Below are 15,385 nucleotides of genomic sequence, written 5' to 3' on the forward strand. Positions count from 1 at the left end.
TAGAAAGCACTGGTTAGTTTATTTCCCATGGAATAAAAACCAATGATCACTATACAGAGAGAGCTCAGAGCCTTGTGCAGCCGGACTTCACCTGACTGTCAGGCGGCAGCGGTTTCCCCATGTGCTGCCCCACGCTGGGCCCATACTGCTCCTTGTGCTTCTCCATCACCTCCTTCTTCAGCACGAACCCCCCGGGGAAGGTCAAGTCAAATTCCTCATTGGGCACGAAGCTGATGGGCTTCTCCTCCCAGATCTTGGCCAGACGAGCCTTCCAGGCGTCCAGGATGACGGAACGTTTCTCAGGAGGGATGTGCCCGATGCTGTAGCCGATCTGAGGTTCAAGTACCTGGAAACCACAGAAGTGCAGGACTCCTCTCTGCGGGAGACACAGCGGAAGAGTCAGCAGACCGTTCATCTACACCACACAGCCTAGATGGCATAAGGGCAAAGGCTAGGCCCTGGATTTATAGCAACATTGTACATTGAAATCCAAATTATCACAAAAGCACAAGGTAATAACATTGGAATGCCTTACAGCGGACCGATCATCCCCCTTACAGGTCTTTATTACATATGACCGTGCCGTCATCTGCTTTTCTCATCATATGGATCAGGGGTCTCCAAACTTTCTAAACAAAGGGCCGGCTTACGGTCCTTCAAACTTGATGGGGGCTGGACCTTGGCCATTGGGGGTAAAAAAAAAAGTCCCATCTTTGGTGTTAGGTGGAGGAATTGTGCCCCATCATTGGTATCAGTAGGAGGAATAGTGCTCCGTTGTTGGTGTCAGTGAGAGGAATAGTGCCCCATCATTGGCATCTGTAGGAGAAATAGTGCCCTGTTATTAGTGGGAGGAATTGTGCCCCATTCATTGGCGTCAGTGGGAAGAATTGTGCCCCATCGTTGGCGTCAGTGGGAGGCATAGTGCCCCGTTGTTGGTATCAGTAGGAGGAATAGTGCCCCGTTGTTGGTATCAGTAGGAGGAATAGTGCCCCGTTGTTGGTATCAGTAGGAGGAATAGTGCCCCGTTGTTGGTATCAGTAGGAGGAATAGTGCCCCGTTGTTGGTATCAGTAGGAGGAATAGTGCCCCGTTGTTGGTATCAGTAGGAGGAATAGTGCCCCATCGTTGGCGTCAGTGGGAGGAATAGTACCCCATCGTTGGCGTCAGTGGGAGGAATAGTGCCCCATCGTTGGCAGGAATAGTGCCCTGTCATTGGTATCAGTAGGAGGAATAGTGCCCCATTGTTGGTGTCAGTGAGAGGAATAGTACCCCATCATTGGCATCTGTAGGAGAAATAGTGCCCATCATTGGCGTCAGTGGGAGGAATAGTGCCCCATCCTTGGTGACAGTGGGAGGACTAAGTGCCCCTTCGTTGGTGGCAGTGGGAGGACTAAGTGCCCCATCATTGGTGGCAGTGGGAAGAATAATGCCTAACTGTTGATGGCCGTTTTAGGAATTATGCCCCATCGTTACTGACAGTAGGGGAATATAGCCCCAAGGGCAGGATAAAAGCAAGCAAAGGGACCCCTGATTTAAACGGTACCATCTTTGTTTGGGTATCATCCAGGTTCACCATCTATTTATTGGACTGACAGCAAGTTCTTAGATGTGTTCACAAGTCTGACACAGATCAGCCCCTGCTGCCGCCTTGCGCCTGACTACAAAGTTACAGTCCTCCAGTATGGTCACTAGGGAGGAGAGGAGACCAAGGAAATACCATCTCCTGTCCTCAGCAGACTGATGTCATCACAGCTTAGTCAACAATACCTGACCTGAATGCAAGGACAGCTCTTTAATGATAATACCTCCCCCCACCCTTCCAAATCACCCATTGTCCCTTCCCCCCAATACACCTTTGAACACTGTCCCTTGTCTCTGCCCCCTACTCTACTCCCAATAGACCCCCTCAGCAACAACAGATCCTCTCTCCAGCAGCAAAAGAGACCCCCCCCCCCAGGAATAATAGATTCAACCCAGCAACAACAAACCCCCACCGGCAGCAGCAGACCCTCTCCCCAGCACCAGTAGACTCCCCCCAACATTAGTAGATCCTTTCCCGCAATACAAGTTTCCCTAACACCAGCAACAGTAGATCCCCCAACAACAACCCTCCTGCCTGCCCAAGCGCCCCTTGCCGGTACATACATTCAGTACTGGTGGTGCCGCATTGTGTGCCCACTGAAAAATCCTTGAATATAATTAGGTTTTATGATAGGTCAGGAATTCATGGAAAACATAAAGTGGTTAAAAGGCGCACACTAATAAAACCTAAACAATTTCTGCCTTCCACAGCAAGAAAAACAAAAGTACACGCAGATCTACAAACCCGTTACCTGGAGTGGCCAGAGGATAACATTCATATCTCCATTGACCCCAGTTGTAGAGTACATGGACTCCAGCCCCCCGGTGGTGAAGGAAAGGATAGCTTTTTTATTCTGAAAAGAGTAAAGTACATTTACAGACGGCATATTAAATAAAGGGAAAAGCATTTATTAAAATGTAACCTTTTACAAAAAGCACAGTGGTGTAGTGGTTAGCACTTACGCCTAGCAGAAAAAAGGGTCACTGGTTTGAATCCCAACCACGACACTACCTGCCTGGAGTTTGCATGTTCTCCCTGTGCCTGCGTGGGTTTCCTCCGGGTACTCCGGTTTCCTCCCACACTCCAAAGACTTCTGTCCAAAATTGGCCCTAGTATATGAATGTGAGTTTGGGGACCTTTGGATTGTGGGCTCCTTGAGGGTAGGGACCGATGTGAGTGTGCGATGTATGTGTGGAGCGCTGCGTAAATTGACGGCGCTATACGGGCATCTTAAATAAATAATATATAATAGAGGAGTATCTTAATGAGACACAATGTACAGGGATAGGGGCAATTGTAGACACGCACACTCACACTGGATGGACTGGTGTCTTTATTTAACCTTACTAACTCTGTAAAGACTACTGATCCCTAAATACACCAATGCAGGGGAGGAACTACAGCAAAGCCTTTGGGGAATTAGCCTGTCAGGGATGGGCTCAGCCCTTCCATCTCTGAGCTGGCCGCTCAGCTGTCAGCTAAATGGCAGCTCCCATCTCTCTCCACAGTGACTCACCTGTTGATGATATCCTGCTCATCAGTCCTGCCTACTTAAGCCGTCCAGCCCAAAAGGATCTCTGTCTTCGCCTTGAACAACATCACAGAGACTATCTCCTGCCATCCTGTTCAAGACTTGCTTTGCTGACATCCCTTCTGGCTCCAGATCCTGCTTGCTGTTCCACTACATTGATCCCTGACTTCTGGCTTGGCTGACTATCCATTCCAGTTTGGCTATGTTTTGACTATGTTTGTTCTTTTTACTTTTATTATTAAACAAGTGTGATTTAACTGTACTTCTGTCTCGGCCTGATTTCATGGTTTCTGACATAGCTAAAAGGTTATCTTCATGGACACTTCCTGGAAATAAAGTCCAGCCAGAGATGTCCCCTACAAATAACACCCCCCTCCCTCAGAGTAAATCAACCCAATCCTTAAAGTGTAACTCCACTTTTGTTGAGGGGAAAAAACTAAAAAAAAAAAAAAAACTAAACACATTCCCCCTGGGTGATCTCTGTACAATGCAGGGATTATAACAACCTTTGTTGCAGATCCTTACCTTGTGTTATTCTGAAGAAATCCCTGTGTGTTCCTCTGTGCCTCCGTGCTCATTGGGTCTAATGGGAGTGATTTTATAATTAACTGTCGTGTGCAGCTGTAGGGCACTAAAGAGGAAAGCTGCTGGGCCTGCATCCCTTTAGACGTGTTCCTATTGGAACTCCTTCACCAAAAATGAAATATTTTGTTGCAGGGGATGCCTGAAATCTGACTTGTATCTTAGTGCAGACTTCTGGGAAAATTGGTGAGCCAATCACACAAGCAGGAAATGATGTTTCTGGGGAGTGATTAGTGCACATCCTATGTACAGAACAACTTCTGGTAGCCACATTGTATTGCATTTATAGAACATTACAGAGGCTGCAGATTGAAAAGGTCATTTTTAATAACATTCAATTACAATAAGATTAGTTTCGCAATTGTATGCGCTGTATTATTATTTTTTTCCCCACGAAAGTGGAGTTACCCTTTAAGACGGAGCGAAAAGCCCCAAATACATCATTAGTTACAAATCGAAATTCTGACATTTTCTCTTCTCTGAGATTCGGATATTTCCGAACTAGGATAGTAACAAATTTCAACAAAACCAAAATAAAATTATAACGAAATGAGTTATTGAAAAAAGAAATTTCAATTCGAACATGAAAACGTATTGCAATACACACAGGAAGGTAAAAGTGAAATAAGATGATGATACCTACTTAGTCTGCTTTATAGAATAGAACAAAAAAAAAAGAAAAAAAAAAAAAAAAAAAAAGGTAAAAGAATAGAAAATAAAGAAATAGAATAAAAACAGAATTTATTCCGTTTTATTCTATTCTTTTCAAATTTTTATTTTTATTCTATTCAGCAGCCCAAGTAGGAATCGTCATCTTATTTCACTTTTATAAGTTACTGTATTTACTGCAATTTGTTTTATATTTCAAAAATTCATTTTCAAATTCAATTAGAAAACAAATATACAAAACAAATTCTGAAAATGGATCATTCTAAGTTAATAATTTCATTCTCTCCATATTCGTTATGTTAGAATGATAGATTTTTGGAATTCGTTTTGTATTACATAACGAATACGAGAGAACGAAATTATTAACTTTATGTTAGAATGATTAATTTTCAGAATTTGTTTTGTATATTTGTTCATTTTCTAATCGAATTTGAATTTCAAATATAAAACAAATTGCAATCAATACAGTAAAATATAAAAGGTGAAATAAGATGATGATTCCTACTTGGGCTGCTGAATAGAATGGAACGGACAAAAAAGGGGAAAAGAATAGAAAATAAAGAAAGGGAATAGAATAAAAACAGAATATTTTATTCTATTCTTTTCTATTTTTTTTTTTTTTTATTCCATTCTATTCAGCAGCCCAAGTAGGAATCATCATCTTATTTCACTTTTATACCTCACTGTATTTACTGCAATTTGTTTTATATTTCAAATTCATTTTTAAATTTGATTAAAAATATAACAAAATATACAAAAGCTAATTTTCCGAAAATGAATCAAAGTTAATGATTTCGTTTTGTCATAATCGTTATGTTAGGATGATTAATTTTCGGGAATTCGTATTGTATATTATTTTCTAATCGAATTTGAAATATAAAAAACAAATTGCAATAAATACAGTAAGATATTAAAGTGAAATAAGATGATAATTCCTACTTAGGCTTTTAAATAGAACGGAATAAAACAATAGGAAAAAAATAGGATATTCTGTTCTATTCTATTTCTTTATTTTCTATTTTCCCCCTTTTTTTTATGTTCTATTCTATAAAGTAGACAAAGTAGGAATTATCATCTTATTTCACTTTTATACCTTACTGTATTTGTTGCAATTTTGTTTTATATTTCAAATAAAATTTTCAAATTTGATTAGAAAATAACAAATATACGAAACGAATGCCGAAAATTAATCATTGTAACATAACGAATATGACAAAATGAAATTAATACCTTTAAACTAAACCAATTTTTCCTTTGGGCACATCTCTATCCATTGTCATGTCATGGATTGGGTTACTCTTACTACTTCCCTGCAGAATGGGGGAGGGTCACTCTACAGGTGCTCATGTTGCCGGCTTGATGACGTGAACAATTTCCACTCGGACTGTCAACGGGGATCACAGGAAATATTTCCTGTTTAAGTCACATTGATAAATAAGCCCCAAACGAACTTTAATTTGTGATCCAAGCATCAGATATGAAATGCACTGGTGGGGTGGGTGGGGGGGTTATATAGTAGTATACAGAATGTCTGAAGAACCAAGCCCTGAATCTGAGCTAGATAACGCATAGTCCTCTGGAAGACAAGAAAATCTGCCAGCGACCATGGGGTAAAGCCACAGGGGATCAACCTGATGCTCCCTCCACGACAGGACAGAAGAGACCTTCAGGCAATAAGAATCACTCCACTTGAAGGAACATTGAGACTGTACCAGCAAGGGGTTGTGAAACCCACTAAAACAGGTACAACAACATAACTACCTGATAAGGAAGAGAAGTGATAAAGAATAAAGGACACTGGAAAAACAGATCCCCAGAGGGAACCTTGAACAAAAGCAGGTCCACTAGAGAAGAACAGTCGGCCCATATTTGAAGGCCAAGGCCTTCTACCCTCAACCCCTAGGATTCAGAGAAATGCGGTTCAATCATAAGAATGGGGTTACCCGGCAAGACAACCAGTTTCACAAGAAGATAACCAAAGAATATGAAAATCCAAACAGTGTAATAGTCCATAAAGATAGCAATGTGACCCCTGAGACTGAAAACCCAAAGGGTATCAACTATAAAGTCAGCCTGACTGAAGAAAGGGGGTGGGGTTTGCTAAAGATACCCTACACAGGTAGGCAGGAGAGATGGTGTACTGCAACCCAAGACTGGTGTACATGAATATTATAAGAACAAGAGGATGAGCAAGGAACCAACACCCAGAGGTGTCTGTGGAGTTTAACTCTCTAAGCCCTTGTACACACGGTCGGAGATTTTGCCAACCAAATCCGTCGGATTTTGCCCGTCGGATTTAGTCCGACGGATTGTGTCCGAAACTGTTGCATACACACGGTCGGGCCAAGTTGGCGAAAAATCCGATCTTTCAGAACGTGATGACGTAATTTCGTTACAATGAGACTAGATTCAGGCTAGTAGCCAATAGCTTTGATGTAGGAATTTGATCTGACCATGCGTGGCACTTGGTCCGATGAAAATTCTCTACACATGATCGGATTAGGTCCGTCCGGCCCAGTTGGTCGGGAAATATTTCCAACATGTTGGAAAATTGGGTCGGATGGAGATTCGGACGGAATCAGTCCGATGCATACCACACACAGTCGGATTATCTGACGACACGGTCCGATAAGACTCATTCCGACAGATTCTCCGACCGTGTGTACAAGGGCTAAGACCTGCCCAACCTTGATCCAGAGCATGCTTCTAAGAATCTTATAACCTGCCCTGGAGCACCGAAGCATCCACAGCCATGGACCGAGGGGTGGGAACCCTAGTCACACCACTAAACCCTTGTACACACGGTCGGAAATTCTGACAGAAAATGTCCGATCCGACCGTGTGTGGGCTCCATCGAACCGTTTCCGTCTGAATATCCGACCGACAAAGTTTTAGAGCTGGGCTATAAAAAAATTTGACAACATGATCCAATCAGACTTTGTCCGATCGTTTGTAGAGAATTCAGATCGGACAAAGTGCCACGAATGCTCAGATCAAATTCCTAGACCAAAGCTATTGGTTACTAGCCTGACGTAGTCCCGTCGTAACGAAATAACGTCATCACGTTCCGAACAATTGGATTTTCCGACAACTTTGTCCGACCGCGTGTATGCAACACCAGTTTCGGACAAAATCCGACAGATTTTGTTGTCGGAATGTCCGACCGTGTGTACAAGGGCTAAGAACATTCACCTGATTGAGGACAGAACTGAGGAAGGAACTTAAAGAAATTCCACAAGAGGTTGTGGATCTGCCATGGAAGGAAGGCTTATCTCCAGATGATCGGGTCCCACAAAGGCCTCTGGATGTAATTTATACGCACCAAGGGGGTACCTGTAGCGGGATATAAGCATGTACATTCTGCTGACATTCCAGGGGAGTAGAGAGCCCTCCAGCAATGAGTCCTTTGTACCACGCAAGAGATGAGGAGCACCCAAGTGCGAAAACCTCTCCCTTTGAGGTGGAGACCACCAGCTGAGATAAAACAAATTTCAAGTTTCATTGTCCTAAGAAAGACAACACAGTCAAGTACTACACTCTTAATGTTGTCCAGCGTAGTGACCAGACCAATTGACTTGTCACAGGAAGAAACTCCCAGACTTTCCCGCAAGTGAAAGTGGCTATTATTAGGAAAGTTTTCTGTTAATACCCCACAAGCCCCTAAAGGGGAAGGAGGGGGATTTTCAATGATCCATGGGGTGTAGACTTCTTCAGCGAGGGTTTGAACTGGTTACTGATATTTACCAAACACTAGGCCCCTATGAGGCCCTAGGCTTATTAGGTCCTTTAAAAGGGTTCTGACTGCAAGGGACTAAACAAAGTATCCCTGTACAGGTAAGGTCACCTGAATGTCACACAAATGAGATGCCAGAATAAGGCACTAAAAGGTGGGCATAAGGTCCAGTGCTTCAAGAAATAGCATGTGCCTTCTGAAGGCCCTCTTATTTTAAAAGGCAAGTGCACCTGCAGCCACTCCCGTGCCACTCTGGTCACCCACGAAAGTGAAGTACCCCCAGGAATGGCGAGCATGCGTGGCCAATTGCATGGCCCATGGGAGAAGGGCTACAGATAACTAGGGCTGCACGCAATGATGATGAAGTTTGAGCCCAAGCTTTCGAAGCTGTGTATACGGTAGGTAATGTTGACAGCTACTAAATAGATAAGGTAGTCATTTCCAAGCTCACCTTGAATGGTCCATTATAGTACATTTCTGATTGGCTGTATGCAAATCCCCCAGTTAACACACGATCAAACCAGCCCTTCAGGACAGCTGGAAGTCCAAACCAATACATCGGGAACTGTTGAAACAAAACCAACAAAAAAAAGGAGGTCATCCATCTCCGTGCCCAATTTTGGTCATAAAAACTTTGTGGCCTTTTTGCCCAACCAAAAATAATCATGCACCTGAAATATCACCAAATCGGCATCTGCCAGCTTCTTCTGTTCCTCTACAATGTCTTTACTCAGACGGCCTTCTTTGTAGGCGTGCGAGGACTCAGCCGGGTATTTGAAGTTCTCTGGATCACGTGGACTTCCTGTACGAAAAAAAAAAGAATGCGATAAATAAATATGTATAGTCTGCCTAAGGAATTTCCTTGCAGAGTCCTTCACTATGAAGGTCACATATGGGATGCAGCAGTATGGCGCAAGATTGGTGAGCACTTTGGCCTTGGGGTCATTAACTGCCCAGGGTCATAAATCTGCATAAGGTTTGTGCAGCTTCCCCCTTGGTGGTGGTAGGGAAATTAGATTGTCGGCTCCTATGGCATGGTGAGGTGTTATATGTTGATGCTAAATACATCTGTGACGAAAAAAAGGTTTAATAAATGTGTAAATCAGAGAGAAAACCAACTTCTTTGGGAATGTTGGTATATTTTTATCTACTGGATGCCCAATAGACAACATACCACACTTATAAAACACATTTGGCTGGAGCAAGCACAGGACCAGGCAACGTGTTTCGAGGGCTCTGCCCTCTTTATCAAGCCCCTTGATAAAGGGACTGAAGCACACAAAACATGTTGCTGCCCATTCTCCCTCGTACCTTGGACTGAGTTTACCTGTGTGGACGCGCTGCAGGAGCACCTGTAGATGCCACCGATAACACACTGACTTGGTATGTCCTTGGCTTCTATATCTCCCATCTAGCCATGCTAATATTTTGCCTCCCTGCACAGTCAACCCATCACAGTTATCCTCTATGTAAGTGATACTATTGTTTGTCAATAAATCTGCTACAAACTATGGCAGGAAGGGGGTGCAGAGAATGTTGAGAGGCATCAAAAGACTCTTTACAGTTCAGGAAACAAACTCAGATTCCATTCTACCTACAATAGTGTTTCCTAGTCTTTACTAAAACAATCAAAAAGGACAAAAACAGGTGGAGCATGTATAAAGAGGCATCAAGGGCCTCATGGTGTCTACACACAGCCCTGCCTGTAAGTATTTGGTTGGAAAGCACCCTGTATGACATGGGTGCTCAACCTGTGGCCCTCCAGCTGTTGCAGAACTATAAGTCCCATGAGGCATTGCAAGCCACTGACATTTACAAACATGACCCCCAAAGGCAAAGGCACGATGGAACTTGTAGTTTTGGAACAGCTGGAGGTCCACTGGTTGAACACCCATGCTTATGATATCTGAAACATGGCCTCAGTTCCTATTTGGATCTGCTGAAAAATGGAAGGTTCATAATGTAATGCACCTGTGATGTCATCCCGTGACACAAGAGGGTTGAACTTCATGGCGTAGAGGTCAGACACCGTGACGACCCAGCCTTTCTTCTTCAAGGCTTCCACAGCCGCCTCCATCATGGCGTAATTAAACGAGGTCCGTTCCTGGTGAGCCAGCACCACCAGAGCTTTCTTACCTGGAACCAAAAACATGGGAACAGACTGCTGAGAAATTCAGTTCATGGGACTGCAGGTCATATATATATTACAACAAAAACAGTCTTGCGAGCTGCCATGTGAAAATCCAAATGATAATTAGAGATGACCCTTTGAGGACAATAATATTACCATCATCAATGTAAAAATAATTATATTTTTCCCTTTAACCACTTTCAGCCCAGGACCATTTTGCAGGCCAAAGACCGGACCACTTTTTGCGATTCGGCACTGCGTCGATTTAACTGACAATTGCGCGGTCGTGCGACGTGGCTTCCAAACAAAATTGGCATCCTTTTTTTTCCCCACAAATAGAGATTTCTTTTGGTGGTATTTGATCACCTCTGCGGTTTTTATTTTTTGCGCTATAAACAAAAAAAGGAGCGTCAATTTTGGAAAAAAAAAAAAAAAAAAAAACATTTTTTACTTTTTGCTATAATAAATATCCCCCAAAAATTTATTAAAAACATATATTTTTTCCTCAGTTTAGGCCGATATGTATTCTTCGACATATTTTTGGTAAAAAAAAAAAAATATTGCAATAAGCAATTATTGATTGGTTTGCGCAAAATTTATAGCGTTTACAAAATAGGGGATAGTTATTTTAATAATTGTATTTTTTTTTTTTTTTAACTAGTAATGGCAGCAATCAGCAATTTTTATTGTGACTGTTACATTACGGCGGACACTTTTGACACATTTTTTGGGACCACTGTCATTTATACAGCAATCAGTGCTATACAAATGCACTGACTCCTGTGTAAATGAAACTGGCAGTGAAGGGGTTAAGTGTTTCCTAGGGGCGTGTTACTAACTGTGTGGGGGGGGGGGGGGTGGCTGTGTCTTAGTGAACACTTATCTCTGCTCCAATCACAGGGAGCAGATATCGGTGTCACTTGTTGCTAGGCAGAATGGGGAGATTCTGTTTACAGGGGGATCTCCCCGTTCAGCCTCCCTGTGAGACGATCGCGGGTATCCACCACCGGCGCACGCACACGATGGCACGGCGGCATTCTTAAAAGGGACGTACCTGTACGCCCATATGCCTGTCCATGCCATTCTGCCAACGTACATCGTCGTGCGCCGGTCGGGAAGCTGTTAAGAATGTATTTGAACAATAAATAAAACCATTTCCACACTTGTGTCATTTTTGAGGGAGGAATTATGATCCAATAACATCTATTTAGGTTACTTTTTATGGAAAAAAAAGAAGCAATTTTATTCGTACAGTTTCGTAAGTTCGTACACTTTGGTTGCTGTAACTGAGCCATTTCATAAAATAACTGGCAAAAAGCTAGATCCATTTGTTGATAAGAACTAATATTTTGACTCAAACCAAAAAATGATAAAACAATAAAACAATAGAACTTGACATTTAAAGATATTCTCACAATTGACCCCTTTTTTTCCCCACAATTTTTGATTTTTTGGGGGGGATTTTTCACAAATCTGTGGATTTATTTGATTCCTTTTCATGAATTTGCATCCGATGATCATCATATTTAATTCCTGAGCACTTAGTTGGAATATCTCGGACACTATAACGGACTGTTAGCTCCTGCATTTTTGCCTTTTTTGGTACTTTATTGCCTCTTTGCACATCTTTGGCACAATTTTTTTTTTTTTGCTACACTTGCACATGACTGTTCATTTGCACTATTAGTTATTATTGCATTGCTCTCAATATTGCTACTTTGCACAGATTTCTTATTTTGCACTTGGATCTTTATTTACATTTTTATTATTGCTATTTTTCACAGATTGCGTATTTGCACTGGATTTTTTATTTTATTTCTCAGGATTTACGTGATTTATTTTTTTCAGGATTTACGTGTATTTATTTTGTAGCAAGTGATTTTATATATTTGCTTTTTTGAAATTTTTTGTTGATATGCTTATTCTGCACTAGGATCTTTATTTACATTTTTATTATTGCTATTTTGCACAGATTGCGTATTGGCACTTGCATTTTTATTTAGTTGTTCTTATTTCTCAGGATTTCAGTTATTTATTTTTTCAGGATTTCAGTGTATTTATTTTGTAGCAAGTGATTTTATATACTTGCTTTTTTAAATATTTTTTTTTGATACGTTAATTTTGAAGTAGAATATTTTTTCTGCACGTGGACATTTATTCTTTGCACTTTTCTTATATGCTCTTGATGCCGTATTTGTGATTTCTTACTCATATATTATTCTATTGCTGGATACAATGTTGAATTGGATTTTTTCTGGGAGCGGCTAGTTATATCTTTGTGGACGTTATTGCTTGGAGGGGCGGTTATTCATTAATTGTACAGCATTGGTTTGCAAATTCGTTTGTCCTCCCCCTACACATTGTAAAGCGCTGCGTAAACTGTTGCCGCTATATAAATCATGTACAATATTTTTTTGTTCTATTTATATTTATGTATGCTTCCTTTTGGAACATTGTAATGCTTTATATATATTATGTAACTAATGTATTTTATATGTTTTTCAGCACCATATTTGTTATATGTATACAAAGCTCCTGATGAAACTCATTTGTGAGTGAAACATGTCGAGCATCGTATCTAATTATACTTTTTGATTTCACAAGAGATTCTTCAAAATCTTTGTGTATTGGATGGATCTTTACACATGGTGTTTTTAGAAAAAGTTGTGAATTTTTTGTATTTTTTTGTAATAAATTGTTGAGATTTTTCTCTTTATCTTGGGTCTATTGTGTTTGATCCCTATTGGGTTCTCCCCATACTATGCAATATCAAAAGTCCCGTGAGGTTGGTTACCTCTTTCCCTGTTCTACATTTATATTGTTAATTCTTTCGTTTTTAGTAAGCGCCACATTACCTTTCTATTACTATCTTTATTCAGTATGAGAACACTTTTTATGTCGGCAGCTACTTTGTTAGGTTTTATTTATTTGTTTCCTCCCCTGTGGTTTGCACATTCATTTCCTGCTTCTTAAAACAATAAAGTGCTCCTGTTCACTCTTGTGCTCCCCTTTGGTGTAGGCGCTCACCTTGGAACGTGTGACCTTGCACCTAAGCTTGATCAAAATACGCTTTTAAACCACCTCTGGGTTTATGGTCAGCATTCAGATCCTTGGATGGTTGCTTGTAGCAATATTCATATGGAAAACAGAGGAAACTGGATAGTGTATTACCGTTTTTAAAAATGCCCAAGAGGGTTAGGGCAGTGCTGGAGAATAATGGTGGCCACACAAAATATTGACACTTTGGGCCCAAGTTGGACATTTTCACTTAGGGGTGTACTGACTTTTGTCGCCAGCGGTTTAGACATTAATGGCTGTGTGTTGAGTTATTTTGGGGGGACGGCAAATTGACACTGTTATACAAGCTGTACACTCACTACTTTACATTGTAGACAAGTGTCATTTCTTCAGTGTTGTCACATGAAAAGATTTACAGAAATGTGAGGGGTGTACTCACTTTTGTGAGATATTTGTGTGTGTGTCTCGTGTATGTATATTGTATAATATACATCATTTTTTTTTTATCTCTATATTTTTTTATATCTCTCTCATCTATATATATATATCTCTATATTTTTTTTATCTCTCTCATCTATATATATATATATATATATATATATATATATTTTTTTTTATATCTCTCTCATCTATATATATATATATCTCTATATTTTTTTTATCTCTCTCATCTATATTATATATATATATATATATATATATATATATATATATATATATATATATATTTTTTTTTTTTTTTTTTATCTCTCTCATCTATATATATATATATATATCTCTATATTTTTTTTTATCTCTCTCATCTATATATATATATCTCTATATATTTTTTTTATCCCTCTCATCTATATATATATATATATATATATATATATATATATATCTCTATATTTTTTTTTATCTCTCATATCTATCTATCTATCTATCTATATATATATTTATTTATTTTTTCTCTCTCTCTCATATCTATATATATATTTTTTTTATCTCTCTCATATCTACAGTGGTGTGAAAAAGTGTTTGCCCCCTTCCTCATTTCCTGTTCCTTTGCATGTTTGTCACACTTAAGTGTTTCGGAACATCAAACCAATTTAAACAATAGTCAAGGACAACACAAGTAAACACAAAATGCAATTTGTAAATGAAGGTGTTTATTATTAAAGGTGAAAAAAAATCCAAACCATCATGGCCCTGTGTGAAAAAGTGATTGCCCCCCTTGTTAAAATATACTATAACTGTGGTTGTCCACACCTGAGTTCAATTTCTCTAGCCACACCCAGGCCTGATTATTGCCACACCTGTTCACAATCAAGACATCACTTAAATAGGAGCTGCTTGACACAGTAAGGTCCACCAGAAGATCCTTAAAAGCTACACATCATGCCGAGACCCAAAGAAATTCAGGAACAATTGAGAAAGAAAGTAATTGAGATCTATCAGTCTGGAAAGGGTTATAAAGCCATTTCCAAAGCTTTGGGAATCCAGCGAACCACAGTGAGAGCCATTATCCACAAATGGCGAAGACATGGAACAGTGGTGAACCTTCCCAGGAGTGGCCGGCCGCCCAAAATTACCCCAAGAGCGCAGCGACGACTCATCCAAGAGGTCACAAAAGACCCCACAACAACGTCCAAGGAACTGCAGGCCTCACTTGCCTCAGTTAAGGTCAGCGTTCATGCCTCCACCATCAGGAAAAGACTGGGCAAAAATGGCCTGCATGGCAGAGTTCCAAGGAGAAAACCACTGCTGAGCAAAAAGAACATCAAAGCTCGTCTCAATTTCTCCACAACACATCTTGATGATCCCCAAGACTTTTGGGACAACATTCTGTGGACCGATGAGACAAAAGTGGAACTCTTTGGAAGGTGTGTGTCCAAGTATATCTGGCGTAGAAGGAACACTGCATTTCATAAAAAGAACATTATACCAACAGTAAAATATGGTGGTGGTAGTGTGATGGTCTGGGGCTGTTTTGCTGCTTCAGGACCTGGAAGACTTGCCGTGATAAAAGGAACTATGAATTCTGCTGTCTACCAAGAGATCCTGAAGGAGAATGTCCGACCATCTGTTCGTGTACTCAAGCTGAAATGAACTTGGGTTCTGCAGCAGGACAATGATCCTAAACACACCAGCAAGTCCA

The 15,385-nt window shown here is 40.6% G+C and overlaps 1 protein-coding gene across 3 annotated transcripts in view; it reads right to left on the reverse strand.

The window, feature by feature from the left end:
• NQO1 (NAD(P)H quinone dehydrogenase 1) overlaps positions 1 to 15,385 on the reverse strand; it is a 39,425-nt gene continuing 24,040 nt past the window's right edge. Inside the window, exons 2-6 of one of the 3 annotated variants that reach the window (XM_077451913.1) lie at positions 10,068 to 10,232; positions 8,768 to 8,898; positions 8,548 to 8,661; positions 2,333 to 2,434; positions 1 to 376 (exon numbers count right to left, since the gene is read on the reverse strand). In XM_077451913.1, coding sequence (XP_077308039.1) covers positions 65 to 376; positions 2,333 to 2,434; positions 8,548 to 8,661; positions 8,768 to 8,898; positions 10,068 to 10,232 — 824 coding nt within the window. In that variant the 3' untranslated portion in view covers positions 1 to 64. Of the gene's footprint in view, positions 377 to 2,332; positions 2,435 to 8,547; positions 8,662 to 8,767; positions 8,899 to 10,067; positions 10,249 to 15,385 lie in introns of those variants that run through there. The other 2 variants (XM_077451903.1, XM_077451924.1) reach the window with 2 other exon arrangements.

This window comes from Lithobates pipiens, unplaced genomic scaffold, assembly GCF_037356315.1.
Source record: "Lithobates pipiens isolate NorthernLeopardFrog02 unplaced genomic scaffold, aLitPip1_a1.2 Scaffold_10, whole genome shotgun sequence".
In the NCBI taxonomy this organism is placed as follows: Eukaryota; Metazoa; Chordata; class Amphibia; order Anura; family Ranidae; genus Lithobates; species Lithobates pipiens.